Consider the following 15,345-nt stretch of genomic DNA (forward strand, 5'->3'; position numbering starts at 1 on the left):
AATGTATGTCTCTTACACTGAGGCGTATGCCTCATAGGTGTCAGCGCCTCTAGCATATGCCTTAGGGCGTTTTGGGAGCACCTTGCCTGGACTCCAAGCGCACGCCTCCCACACCTTTTAAAACACTAGTACCAATACTGATTGGGCAGTGGTTAGAGGTAACTTACGGTAAAGCTCTTGCCAACAGTCCTATCCAATGTTCTTCCCATTCAATATTAAATAAAAACCTATCCAATTTTGAGTAGTTAGGGGGGGACTTGTAAGTTAGACCAAGTGAACACACTCTATTGAGTAAGTATTTCCTTAAGCTCACAAAACTCAATGAACTCGTTAATTTCCTTATACTCGTAGAGACTAGCTGGTTGGGGTTGTTTGTCTCACTAGAAAACCTAACCACATTGAAATCTCCACCTAAGCACCAAGGCGCATTCCATAATGCTCTAATATCACAAAGCTCCTCCCAAAATTCGCTTCCCTGTCTATATCTATTGGGACCATAAACATTCGTCAACACCCAAGTTCTTGAGCTTTAAGGATACCAAGAATCGGCCTATTAACTCTTCTAGTGACTCCACCTCCTTCCTCCACAATGTTACAATGCCCCCTGAAGCTCCCCACAACGGTACAAAGGACCAGCCTATGCCTCTAGAAATCCATGAACTTCTTACCCATCTCCTATCCATCTTGACCACTTTTGTTTCTTGTAACATCACTATATCAGTATTCTCCTTTCTAAGTAAATTCTTTATTACCTCCTTTTCCTACCACTGCCCAGCCCCTAACATTCCAACTTATTATCTTCATGTCAACTTGAATCAAGAAGACCCCTAGTCCACTCTTCCCTCTACTTCTTTCCCTTCCTTCTATCCCCCCTTGCGCTTAAACTCCAAATCCTCTGCTACATCAGAATTCAGTCTTTCCACCTCTATTTGTTTCTTTTTCTTTGAGCTTCCTTCCCCCCCCCCTTCTTTTTGGAGTACATTTTAACGTCCTTTAATTCTTTCAACTTCAACCCTATCTTCCCTACTAAATCGACCACGGGTTCCCCTCCATTCTCCCTAAGCTCCCCAGTTACATCCCTCTCCGGCTGAAAGCCTTCTTGTTTTCCCAGTCCATCTACAGTAGTATTTCCTGCTTCTTCCTTTCTTACCAGATCTTCAAATGAGCCACACACTAACTACCAAATTTTCTCTCCATAAACCCTCCAGTCATCTTCCTCCTCCCTCCCTACAACTCTACCTTCCAGCTCCCTTCCTACAACTCTACCTTAATTCTTTCAATGTCCTTAAATTCTTTCAACTTCAACCCCTACAAGAGAAGAAAGGGGTTCAGACCAGATAAAGGGAATTTGGGGTAACCCAGTCCCCCCAAGGGTAGAAGCATTCGCACGGCTGGTAGCTCATGACAGCATTCTCACCTCTGATCACCTGAAATCTAGAGGTTTTCATCTTGCCAACTGGTGTCATATCTGTAATCAGGAGGAAGAAACAGTTTTCCATTTGTTCTTTTCATGCTCAATAGCAAGTTCCATATGGAAGTTCTCTTTTCTGTTTTGGGCAAGTGGGTTCAATCCATCGACTTCAGCAGAAATATTCTCTTTGTGGCCAAAACTCAGAGGCAGTAAGATAGCTAGGATGATGTGGAGTTGTGTCCCTTTTGCAGTATGTTGGTCTATATGGAGGGAGAGAAATAGAAGAGTTTTTGAGAATAGATAAACAACATTGAATACATGGTAGCTGCAGTGACAAATATGATTTCAGAATGGGTTCTCAGACTTCCAGATTTTGATCAAGTATCTAAGGCAGATTTGTTGGAAATTTTCTGGAATACCCTTGAATTACAGCCTTGAAATGTAGAATCATTTTTAATTTGAAGTTTTGCGAATGTATGCGGTGTGTCATCTAGACAACCAAGGATGTTAGGATGTAACTCTTTTTCCTTTTAATGAAATTATTTCTTGATTTTTCAAAAAAATAATTGCTGCCCCTGCACAATGCTACAGCTTCTTCCATCTTATTGCAGAAATAGTACAACCGATTTGAGAACAACTCCATTTCCAAAAGTGTGCTCCAAGTAGCTCCAAAAACATTATAAATGATAGATCCACAGCCTTGTTGTAAAGGGGGGGGAGGGGGAGAGAGAGAGAGAGAGAGTATTTAGTCTTTCTCTGTTCGGAGTCAATGTTTTAAAATGCGGAGGCGTGACGCAAAGCCTTCCATTACTAGGGGGCGTGAGGCGTGGTTCCAGAACACAAGAGTTAGGAGGTGGAAGGAGGATCTCATCCCGTTTTTCTTATTTCTTTTATATGAAAGAGGTCTTGTATTAAGAAAAATGAAGATGCATAACACTAGCCGAAAGAGGGGTCCTGTTGAGACCCTAGGCAAGCCTCTAAGGGTGCATTGTTGCCTAGGTGTCGCCTTGATCACTATGTGTCTGCCCCTTCATTTATGTTTGCTTGGTTAAGCCCCTAAAATGTGGAGAAAATCTCTTCATTTTCTCCACATTTATGTGTCTGCCCCTTCATTTCAGAGGACATAAAAATTGTTTTTCCTCTTTGTACAGGTTTGTTCTTGCAGTGTCATTTTAACTATCTATTCACTTTTTTTATTCAGATTTATTTATCTATTTATTTACTTTTTTTGGCAGAGTTCAGGAGAATATTAGCTTAAGCATTTCAGATAAGCCAACCCTTAATAGCTAAGATTTTAGTCCAAAAGACCCTTCTCTTCCTTTTCTCTATTCTCCTAAATATTAACAAGGATGAAAAACAATAAAAGTTACAAATATTTCTATTATAATTTACATAAACAAGTCCTATGGTTGGCTGATGAAATGAATGGAAGTCCACAAAGAAACAAGGTAAACAACAGGAACAGCATCCAACCACATTTCAAAGTAAATACCAGAATACAGTTGATGTACCTGTATGGTATGTGCTTATGAGTTTGAAGATCCCTATATTTTTTTGCAAGGCCATAGTCAATGATGTATACCTGCCATTAACAGCAAAACAACAAAGGAAATTAAGTATTTTATATTAAGAAGAGGAAGGGGGATCTCATTTTTTCTTTATTTGTAATAAAAATCTTTTATATTAAGAAGAATAAAGATGCATAACATTAGTTGAAAGGGGGGGTCTTGTCGAAAGGGGGGCAAACCACTTTCCTTCCCCTTATCTTTTATTCTCTTCCCTTCTCTTTTTTTCTTTTCTTTCTTTTTCTTTCCCTTCCCTTTCTTTTCTTTACCTTTCCTTTTTTTTTCTTTTTTCTTTTTTTGTCATTTTTATAAGATGTGCACGAGGCGTACACCTCTAGCATGCCTCATGAAAAAAGCGCACGAGGCGTACACCTCTAGCACGCCTCATGAAAGAAGCGCATGAACGCCTCAGAGGTGTCAGCGCCTCTGGCATACGCCTCAGGGCGTTTTGGAAGCGCCTCCAGGCATACACCTCCCATGCCTTTTAAAACACTGCCTGTATGGTATGTGCTTATGAGTTTGAAGATCCCTATATTTTTTTGCAAGGCCATAGTCAATGATGTATACCTGCCATTAACAGCAAAACAACAAAGGAAATTAAATATTTATACATAGAGAACCCCTGAAACACATATCTGACCCCCCAAAGCTAATTCTTTCTTTTATTTTTCTTCTCTTTATAGCTCAAAAAGTTTTTAACAATCCAACTCTCACATTAATATCAAGAACTTTAAAGCACAAGCAAAATCTGATCACAACTTTGACACCATATGACATAAAATATGATACTGTTTTAGCAGTCTTTCTCCCTTAAGTCAAATGGCAACCCAGGTAATTCAGATGAAAATCTTAAGTAAACAGAGCCCCGTTAAGTTTCAATATGATCAGATTTATAAATAAGCATCTCCTGTAAAATATAAGCAACACCACATCCCCCCTAAAGCCTAAACTTCCATTTCTCCTACCTGTTGTCTCTCCTTTCTTGACCCTTCCTCTAAGAGGTTTTTGAGTAACAAGCACATAATTTCTACTAGAATTCCTAGGATTTTATCATCCACTTGATGAATTGATTTTAGAATATAGCACATTTCTATTATAACAAGTTGTTCGAATGGACCTCCCATTCTTGTATCAAGCATTCTGCTTTTTCCCAGATAATCAGGTTCAGATACCCATAGATTCATTGTTTGCTTACTGGATTTATACAAGTCAGAAAACACTACTTTTCTTGAAGCCCCTCTTGTCCATCGGGCAAGCTATGAAACCAAGGAAAATGAATACCAATTTTAAATTCAGTGCAAGTTTACAAGATTATTTGCCTAATTCGCCAACATTAAGGTAATTTATCTTAAATTTTATTTGACCTTTCAAAATGGCTTACAAAAAGCTTCTAGTGGAAAAGAAAATTTTATGAAGAATATTTCGTTTTGGTCATTTTAGAATGATTGCAAAGAAAAAGGTAACAGCGTCTTTCAACATAAAGCAAGATTGGCCACATCTTCCTAGTTGATCTCTCAGTAAGCCCCAGGTCAATCTTTTGTTATCATGGTGGCAACTAATCAAACTGACATGGATAATTTTTAAGGTGATAACAGTAGCAGAACAGGCTCCACTTAATTGTTTCAATTTTACATGCTTTATGGTAAGGAGCATTTATTACCAAGAAACAACAAATAAAAAAATAATACATGCATACTGAGAAAAATCAAAGTAAAGGCATGCAAAGGATAGGAAAAACCCACGTAGAAAAGGCAGAAGGAAAAAACAAATGAGCATGAATGAGGACACTTATGAGTCACTCCAACAGGCAATAGAAAAAAGACTCATCAGAAACATTTAGAGACATAGTACAACTAGCTAAGATAGTGAAAACCATCTTTTTTGGTAGAAAAATAAAAATTTATTAAAAGAAAAAGAAATTAGAAGAAAGGCTAACATAAGTCACCAGAGAGAAGAAAGAGAAAACCCTTCACCCACCACAAACTCCAAACCCTTAACATTACAACCAAAATTCAAAACAACCATTCAAACCCAAAAAAGACAATTAAAATTCTGCCTACCTACTCCTCCCAAAAACAAACTACTTACCCAACTCCAAACCCCCCAACAAGCAACAAATAATGAAAAAAAAAAAACACTAGACTCCAACTTAACACTTCACCAAAAAAAAAAAAATGCTCAATTACTCATCAAAACCAACGCTTTGAATGGGAACTTCTTTGCTCTTCTCACAAACCTTCTTTGCTTCTTCACCTTCTTGTCAGGCCCAACACAAAAATAAACACTCTTCCAATCTAGAGAAAACTTTCAAAGCCTAAACCGTTTGATGGGTTTTCACAATTTTACAATGTCTAACACAATTAGGAATCTTCTTAGGAACCTGAAGGTCATTCGAGCTAAGCATTGATCCTTTACTCCAATACCGCATTCTTTTCAAAAGTCTGTACTACATTCACCCCTCCATCCTCTTTATTGACATCCCCTGCCACTTCATGTGATCTCAAACTATCTTGAGCATCCCCTACCCCGAAGTTAAAACCATCTTCTTTTTCCAACTTATTTTTCTCCCTACCCTCTTAAGGCCCACTAAACTTTTCTTCATTTTCCTTGCAACCCCCCCCCCCAAAAAAATAAAAAATAGGCACAAAACTTCACTCACTAGTCACTTCCACTTCTTTATTCACCAGTCTCCACATCAATTGACCTTCCAATTACACGAGTTTCATCAACAACCCCAGCTGAGTCATTGTCTTCAAAAGCTTCATCTCCAATCCCATCATCCTTGTTTAATGGCCTAGTTGTATATTTTCTTTTCCTTTTATAAACTTCTGAAACGGGAACCCTACATGCTTTTCCTTTTACACACAGCTCCCCCACATCTTCACATTCATTTTCCTCATACCCAGAGCCCCACAGTCTAACTAGACCCACCCAAATTTGGTCCTCAATTTCTATTTCTTTTGTTATCACAAAAAACACCTTCCTCACACGCCCCACCTTTTCACCTCCTTCTCTACTTCCCTACCTCTCTGAATCTCTCATACTCCCACCACTTGAAGGAACATGAGCACAAATGCCCACATGTCATGTTCAACCAAAAACAACAATTCAAAGGTCCAAACTATTTTATTCATCATCCATCGAGGGCTGGCTCGTTGGTGTGTTAGCTGGTTTGTTCCAGTGTTGACATGGAATCAAATCCCGCAACCAGCACTTCAGGGAAAAGGGGGTCAGGGGGAAGTTATTAATGGTGCATAGCACCGAATACCAAAAAAAAAACTATTTTATTCATTAAAAAATGTCCAAACTATTTTTTGAAGGAAGCAAAAATGCACCAAGACCCCACCAATGAACTAGGCTGTCCATCCAGCATGATTATGGTATTGTCAAGTTAGAAAGCTGAGAAAAATCATTTTTGTCAAGTAGTTTCACCTCTACTCTGTTGATAGTGGGTTGGATGATAACAAAGATGATGGTTCAAGGGCATTCAGGCAAGTAATAAGGGAAATAAAGAGGCTAGTGGGTTAATAGCTCAGCAAATGCGTTAGCAATCGCCTTAGCAAAGCAACGGGTGACTAGGGAGCATCTCTTTTGAGCTAACTTGTACTCTTAAATCTTTTTGTTTGGCTCGGGCTGCGAGCTTGTAATAATACTACAGGATTATCCTAATTAATTCAAGTTTCTGATTATCCATAAAAAATATACTAATATACAGGTAATAAGATGTAGCTGGAACCAACATTTCGTAATGGCCTTTTTGGCAATAAGATATAGCCAAAGCAATAATATTACAGCAAGGCACTGACTTTGTATTTTTGTCACCTAGGTGATGATACCTTGACAAATTGTGTTCATCCCCAGTTATCGGTAAACTTCATTTAGCATGAAAGTTGAGTTTAATGTTCATCTTTGCAATTTTCTTTTCTTTCTTCTTTCCCAAGGGAAAATTAATCAAAAACACTTCTATTGCAAAAGAATAAAGGATAAAAAAAACAATACGGAATTGACCCCCAATAAAAGAGGACTGAAATAAATGGATAAAACAAAGTAGCCAAAAAGCTCTCAGAGACAAGACAAACCCAGCACCTATGGCAGTAAACACCCCAATGTATGGTTGTAACACCCTCTAGGCAAAGAAAATCAACCAGAATTTGCAAATATTTTTTTTATAAATACCAGAATTTGCAAATATTAGAATCAAGTGGAACTCATCAATAAAAAAATTATTAGAGTCCAGAAGAATGAAGAATTCAGTGTAGACACCAATGATTAGATGGCTGACACTGGTAGGGCTATCAATGGACTTCGAAAATTCAACATGCAATCTGTTGGATGTTAAAACCTGCATCCAATTAGTAACCGGATTATATGTGGATTTTACCCCATCTGATATGATAAAAAATCAAGTCGAATTATATGTAATACAATAATGCATATATAGATATTATATATAATATTTGGGTTCAACTATGATACGGAAATACATGATACTGGAAAAACTTACATCCAATTAACCGGTATCAAAAAAGAGGTGACCAATCAGGTGGTCTTCATCACAATTCACAGGGGTGCTTTAATTGGTCAAAGCTCTTCCAGTACCATGTCTTTTTGGTACCATAGATTTTCCCTTTATATTTATATATGATTTATATATGTATAACTTAAAAATAATTAATTTTTTCTTTATTATGTCTTTGAAAAAAGGAAAGGTAATTTTATTAAGAAAAAAGAGTAGGATACAAATAGGCCTCCAAAAACAGGCCCAAAACCCAGATTACATTACAACTCAAGAAGACTTCTAGAGTTCATCTGGGCTCCAAACTCCCTGGTTTGGAAACCTTTTACAGATGCAGTCCAAGAAACCACTTTTCCAAAGGAACTAGAAATGAGGCTGTCTTCTTTGGTCTTGTTATGGAACACTATATTATTCCTCTCCACGCAGATAGTGCTGATCACTGCTGCAGGAATTGATCTCCCACAGAGGAAAGATAGTGCTTCCATAAAGATCCAACATGGAAAGCTTTAAACAATCCCAGCACCATATCAGATCCAACACAGAATTTGGCATGGCCCAGGATACACCCACAGAGGAAAGATAGTGCTTCCATAAAGATCATCAAAAAAAAAAGATAGTGATTCCATAAAGACATCGAAACAGAACAGTGGAGGAACAAATGACTGTTGTCCTCTTTCTGCTGACCACATAACACACACCTTAAGTCCTGAATTTGCATTCCTCTCCTCAACAGGCTTTTCTTAGTGAGGCAAGAGCATTTACTTGGGTAGGGGCTGTCACATTCCAAATAGTAACAGCTGGAAAGTCAGGTCCCGTCACCTCCCAAAGGACCTTACATTAAATGATCCGTACTCCAGATCCAGCTCCAGCTATATTCTTCCAGCAGGTTTATGGTCTGATTGGATACCAGCTCAAACAACTCCCTCACTTGATTAATTTCCCAATCCCGGACGTTTCTTTTAAATGAGGGGCTCCAAATGATAGAGTTGTTTAAGACTTCACAGCAATAAGCCACCAGAGCATCCTGATTGTCAGCTAGGAGATACAACTGAGGAAACGACTGTGCCAAAGACCTTTCTGCACACCATTTATCTTTCCAGAATTTTAAATGCTGACCGTTTCCCACCTTCTGAACCGGACCCCTATTCAGCAAGGAGTACAAATCCATGATCTTCTTCCAAAGGGAGCACCCTAGGGAATTAACACTAGATCTAGTTATCCAGTCACCTCTGTCAGTGTCATATTTAGCTGCTACCAGTCTCCTCCACCAGCTATCCCTCTCTGTCCCAAACCTCCAGATCCATTTTTCAAGGAAAGGCTTCATTAAATATTTTCAGTTTTCTAATCCTCATACTTCATTTTCCTTTGGAAGAGCAAATTTGGTCCCAACTGACCAGGTGTGTTCTTTTTTCCTCACCCCAACCTTTCCATAAGAAATCTCTCCGGATTTTTTCCACCCTTTGGGCCACTTTTGTTGGAATAGGGAAGAGAGAGAAAATAAGAGATTAGATTTGAGAGGGAGCTTTCGAGGAGAGTGATCCTGCCTCCCAAAGTTAAATATTTGGCTTTCCAAGAAGCTAACTTTCTTTCCAGCATTTCCACCATCAGATCCCAAATCAAAGATGAAGTACACTTGGCTCCTAGAGGCAAACCAAGGTATATGGTAGGCAGGAAACAATTTGACAGGCCAGAACCTCATTTAGAGGTTCAAGATTCTCAATCCTGCCCACTGGAATTAGTCTACTCTTAGATCAATTTATTCTCAACCCTGTTACCACTTCGAACCAGCTCAGAACCCCTAAAAGAATTCCAAGTTGATCTACTTCAGCATCAATGAAGCAAAGAGTGCCATCTGAAAACTGGAGCAGCTGGACTTTCTCCCCCCTGGACATGCTTCAAAGCCTTTCCACAAACCCAACTCGCCTACTTTGTTCACAAAAGTAGTTAAAATATCCATCACACAGATGAATAGAAGACAGGAAAGGCATCCCCTTGTCTAAGGCCTCTAGTACTTTTGAAGAATCATGCTGATTGACCATTCACTAAGACTGAAAATTTTGGAGAGGGAATGCATACCTTCATCCAGTTTCTCCATTTCTAACCAAAATCCATGCTCTCCAAAACAAAATCCAAACACTTCCAATTCACATGGTCGTAGGCTTTCTCCAAGTCTAGCTTACATAACAACCCCGGCCTACCCTCCCTCTTCCTTGAATCTATTAGTTCATTGGCCACCATAACACTGTCTAGCATTTGCCTGCCAGGGACAAATTCAAACTGGTTTTTTTATATTACTGAATCTATAAGTTTCTTAAGTCTTTCAGCTAGGACCTTCGCCAAAATCTTATAGCAACTGTTCAATAAACTGATTGGCTGAAAATCCTTAATATTTGTTGCAACTGTTCAATAAACTGATGCACAAAACTGATTTTTTTCTTTATTTTATTGAGAATAAGGCAAAGCCAGGTTAAATCCAAATGCAATCCGAGTCTGATATTTCGGATCGGATTTGGATTTAGAATGTTAATAATTGAATCAGATTCAGATGTAACTGGATCTGATCCAAATCCAACCTGATTACACATGTTTTGTACATCAAATGAAGTAAGATCTAGGATCCTTGGCACAATAAGGAGTTAAAGATCAATATTTCTACAAATATTTAGGGTTTAGAAGACCTGCTTGGCATCTTGATTTATTAAGAACTTTCTAATTGTCTACAAGGATTTTTAGAATGCTTTTAGTACTTTTTGGCCCTTGTTTACGAGAAATTCATCTATGCATTTGCATTCTTATGTATAATCGCTGTCCTTCATTGCATATTTCTAACCTTATTCCCAATTTAGTTCAAGCTTCTTTTGGTAGTTTAGTTCATGCTTTTTTCTTCAAAAAATGAGGCCTCATGGGACCTAACCCTCATATCTTGAGGCTTACACCTCAAACATTAGAAGATCCTAGAGCGTCACCTCACACCTCTGAGTTAACATTGGAGTGCACTCATTCAAGTTGCAAAATACATGCAATCATCGTGGCACTACAAAGTTACTTTTAAACTCAACAGTTAATTCCAATTTTATGCAAAATAAGTGGACCAAACACCCTTACAAAGAAGTAACAACTCCAGGTAGACAAGTCATTAACAAAGAATGAAAAATCCTTTTCTCTATCATATTATAGCTCAAAACCACAACAAACTTAAGAATATGTTAAGCAGCATATACTGATATACATGGAGTTAAAAAGATCATCATGGCTTAAGGAAGAATAAATTAACTCCAAGTAGAGTAAACAAGCACATGAATTATCTAATATGCATGCACAAACTTAATGTCCAAGTAATAATAACCATTTTGAAAAGTACCTGATTTGCTCTACGCCCTAAACCCATTAAAAAGTTATCAGGCTTTATATCACGGTGAAGAAAGCCCCTTGAATGCATATATTCAACTCTGTTAATCTGTATAAGAGGAAAAAAATAGAACATCAAAAGAGAGTAAAATAAATAGAATAGAGTTAATGCTCATTGACTGTTTTGAGCTTTGACAAAAGAACTAAATAAAAGGGAAGGAGTTAACTTACTAATTGATCAGCAAGCATCAGTACTGTTTTCAGGGAGAACTTCCGATTGCAGTAGTTGAACAAGTCTTCAAGGCTTGGCCCGAGAAGATCAATAACCATTACGTTGTAATCACCTTCAACTCCAAACCATTTGAGGTGGGGAATTCCCGCTTCATACAAATTGAATAAATTTTTATTGATCAATATAAGAGAATAAATCAGAATAAAGTCCAAGTTTAATAGATCAAACAAATTAAACCCATCCACTTTTTTGATAGTTTACAACACAATCTTTTCCATGTGAAAATACTTATAATTATATTCCATAACCATAAATCTTTACCATCGGGGGGGATAGAAACTTACTTCCACCTTGAAGAAGCATATATAACTTTGATTCATAGTGAAGTTGAGGGTGTTTAGTCTTCACAGATTCCTAAAATTAAAATATCAAAGAAACTTTAGGTTGAGAGCTTGAAATTAAAGAAATCATTAACTATGTTACCAGGATAAGGCAAAAGCATGACTGTATACAATATCATATATGAAACTTTAACAAAAAATGAAATATCCAACATGATATGACACCCTTGTAAAGCAGAGGTGGGGGGGTATAGAGCTGCTTGAGCAGTTTTTTTGTAAATCCCTGTGTACAGCTTCTTGTTGCACATGGTTTTTCTTCTTTAATAAATTCATACTTTACCTGTTTCAAAATATAAGATGCTGAAACTGATAGCCAAATGGCCAAGAAAAAAGAAGTTCCATATTCCTCATTCCCTTCATTTAAGGAAAGGAAGGATCATTAAATGTTTTTCATGCCAATGCCAGACAAGGCTGGATGCAGTGCAGTTAAAGCATCACCTAAGCATTGACTAAGAGATCACCTGGGCATTTTGGAGGCCCACTGCCTAGACATCTTAGTTATGCCCCCTTTACATATTGATATGAATGTGTGTTGTGCAACTCATTTTTGGTCAATGAGAACACATATAGAGCTAAAAATTAGGTCTCTTAATCCTTTTTTGTGTATGTTGTTTCCCTTTGAACCAAAGACCTTACTCAAAAATCTTGCCAATAGTTCTGAAAATAAAGCACAAGTAGTTATTCATCGTTTACTGGTTTAATATTTAAAAATTTACATGAAATTCCTAAATACTTATGTATCATCACCATAATCTAAGCCTTGTCCCATCTATATGGGGTTGGCTACATGAATCCTGTTTCAGCATTCCATTCTGTAGAGTGTCATTTTTTTTTATAAAGATAAGGTAAATTTTATTCAAAGAAGCATGAAATGACATTCTATAGAATGTCATATCCATTGTTAAATTATGGGCACTTAAATCATTTCTTATTACTTCCACCCAAGCCCTTTACAGTATGCCCCTAGCTCTTCTAGCCCCTTTAAAGATAACTTTTTTTTCTAACAGGTGCTGTAAATGGTCTTCTATGCACATAGAATCTGCTTTGAATTCAAAACAAAAAAAAAGGTCTTCTATGCACATGATCAAACCATTTAATCTGCTTTCTCTCATTTTATCACCTATTCGAGCTACTCGTAGGTTCCTTCATTGACTTCATTTCAAACCCTTTTCTTCCTAGTTTTACCACTCATCCATATAAGCATTCACATGTACCCTGGTTTACACTTCTATTACTATTAATTTACACTGCATATACTTTGTTTTAGCCCTACTTATTTTAAAATCTCTGGTTTCTGCAGTTGCCCATAAATCTATTTTGGACTTAATTCTTTGTTAGTTTCATCAATTAATACTATGTCTTCAGCAAGTATCAGGTACCATCTAAATAGTAAATACTTATGTATGATTGTATAAATACGCTATGAGATGTGTAATGATTTATTTACATCTTTGTTCCCTTGGGTGAAGCCTAGTTGTTACCTGGTCATCAACTTGCCTTGACAGGCCAAAAGGCCCAAAGCACCTATATGTGCTTGGTTGCCTTAACTGCACTGCCTGGACCTCAGGTGGAACGCTTGCAAGTTATAAGGTGTTATACATAATGTTTTTATTTTCCCTTTCTAAGAGAAAACATCCTTATGGTTTCTTGGATTAACTAAATTTTGTCAGGACCTATGGTACTTAATGATCATGAATGCTGAAAAAACAAAAGCCCATAAAGCTAAAGGGGAGGAGGATAAACCAAAATATATATCAAGGAGATCATATGAAAAAAAAAAAAAAACAAAAAAGAGAAAAGGCATATGACAGAAAGAGAAGGAGGGAGGGAGTTTAGTGTTTGCGTTGCTTATTGCAATTAGCATAAAAAGGGAAGAGGTTAAGAACTTAAGAAACAGGAGAATAGATAAAAATGATTACAATAGTGGAGCAAAACATGGGAGTAAGCTTCCGTGCTCCCTTCACTTTGAGTTAAATACCAAAAAGTTATTCATTCCTTCACAAACAACATATTCACAACGAAGGAAAGGTTTGAACCTGCTTAATCTACCCAATAATTCAAAACAGTTTACTGACTAATATTACAAAAGTGCAATTCACAAATTAAACCATGTCCTACACCACAAATGAAAATCTCCAGAACGAAAGGAATGTCATACCAACTTGATAGCCACTTCCTCTCCGCTTTGAACATTAACCCCTGAATCAAATTGCAGCACCAAAAAATAGGAACTTCTCAGGAAATCGGCGGGAAGAGAAATGCGGAATGCAGAAAAGAAAATTAGAAAAGAGGAGGGAAAAAAAACCACTACCACATAGGAACAGCAAACAGCATACCTAGATAAAGCTCACCGAAAGATCCACTCCCGATCTTCCGCCCAAGCTTAAACTTTCCCCCAATAACATGCTCCATGATACAATCCCGTTAAGCAAGCTCCAACCCAATCGCTTGAATACGATAGTAATCTTACCCTTTCGTTGTTTAGATTCCAATCAAATTCACCATACTAAAACAAATACAACTGATGCCTCACCGATCCGTCTTCAAATCCTCCACCGAAGTCCTTAAATCTCCAAAGAAACTCACAGCTACCAAATTTTACACGCTAATCGATATACACAGAGACCTCCTAGTTCTTCAATAATCCACCGAAAATTCCTTTAAATCCCTCAATCTCCAATTAAAAGATGCACCAGAACCTCGAAAAACAGCGCTTACAAGTTAATCAATCCTCCTCATTGACCAGGAAAATCACAACCCTAAAATCTCCTTCACAATCCAGCAACCCCTGATCTACCACCACCAAAAATGAAACCCCAAATCTACATTACCGGAAGAATCAAACCCTAAATCCCCACTCACAAACGGCGAATAGAAACCCTAATTCTCGAACCATCAACCGACATTGCTGAACCGATCCAATGCGATTGAAGAACAATCCCCCAAAAGGGAATCTCTGATCAAAATATTACAAAAAAGAAATTAACTTTACACCAGAAACCAAAACAAAATGCCGCAAATTCCACGGCAGAAAAGGCAGCAATTCGAATGTTATCCACGGATCTGAAGACGAACAAATTCGAATTTTCGGGAAAAAAATAACGATTTCTCGATAGGTTTTAACAAAATGAATGTTGGGGGATAGAGAGAAAAGAGGGTAGGAAATGATAGAGGAAAAGCTGGAGGAGATTTTTGCCTTTGTTTTCCATTTTCTATTATTTTATTACATTATTATTTCTTTTTATATTTTCTTAATGAAAGAAACTATAATGAGGGGCGAAGCGATACCCTCTCTCAACTTTCTCACCTGCTTTCTCTTTCTCTCCCTCTCTCGCTGCCTAACTCATCTAAATAAAGGGTGAGGTTCCAGCGTGACCGTTCACGCTGGACTAACCGTGTGAACCCTAACGTGTCAAACTTTCATTGGCCAAAATTTAAAAAGTAAATATATTTTCTTAGCGTCTCGGTTTTTGAGCCGATGAGTGGTGAACACGTAGATTGTCACGGTTTATCAGCGTGAGCGTTTTCGCAAGATCGCTACCTCAATGGCTATGATGGGGATGTCAATCGGTCGTGTTTAAAATGGATTTGTTCAACCCGACCCAACTTAAAACCCGGTTATGGCTAACCCGACAGATCCCTAAAAAATGCAGCGGCTTTTGTCTGCTTTGTTTGCTTGCATCTCAAAATGTGCTGATGCAATGGTCTTTGCCTTTATTTGTTTATATAGTTTGGTAACCGAAATGACCTAAATATTGCCAATTTGGGGGGGTGGGTGGTCCAAATTCAGACCCACTCCACCACATGGGGGATTGAAGGTTCCTTGTATGTGTATGTTTCAAGGGATGGATCGATTGGAATTTATTATCCGT

General features: G+C 37.7%; 1 protein-coding gene across 2 annotated transcripts in view; it reads right to left on the bottom strand.

Annotated features, from left to right (window-relative positions):
* The window catches only part of LOC104602853 (casein kinase 1-like protein 10), a 31,384-nt gene extending 16,582 nt beyond the window's left edge, over nt 1–14,802 (bottom strand). For both annotated transcript variants that reach the window (XM_010266708.3, XM_088894953.1), the window contains exons 1-6: nt 13,810–14,802; nt 13,632–13,672; nt 11,417–11,486; nt 11,072–11,220; nt 10,854–10,949; nt 2,923–2,993 (exon numbers count right to left, since the gene is read on the bottom strand). In XM_010266708.3, coding sequence (XP_010265010.2) covers nt 2,923–2,993; nt 10,854–10,949; nt 11,072–11,220; nt 11,417–11,486; nt 13,632–13,672; nt 13,810–13,885 — 503 coding nt within the window. In that variant the 5' untranslated portion in view covers nt 13,886–14,802. The remainder of the gene's footprint in view (nt 1–2,922; nt 2,994–10,853; nt 10,950–11,071; nt 11,221–11,416; nt 11,487–13,631; nt 13,673–13,809) is intronic.
* Between the last annotated feature and the right edge of the window lie 543 nt (nt 14,803–15,345).

The sequence above is a fragment of the Nelumbo nucifera genome, chromosome 1 (assembly GCF_055504915.1).
Source record: "Nelumbo nucifera cultivar China Antique chromosome 1, China Antique-T2T, whole genome shotgun sequence".
In the NCBI taxonomy this organism is placed as follows: domain Eukaryota; kingdom Viridiplantae; phylum Streptophyta; class Magnoliopsida; order Proteales; family Nelumbonaceae; genus Nelumbo; species Nelumbo nucifera.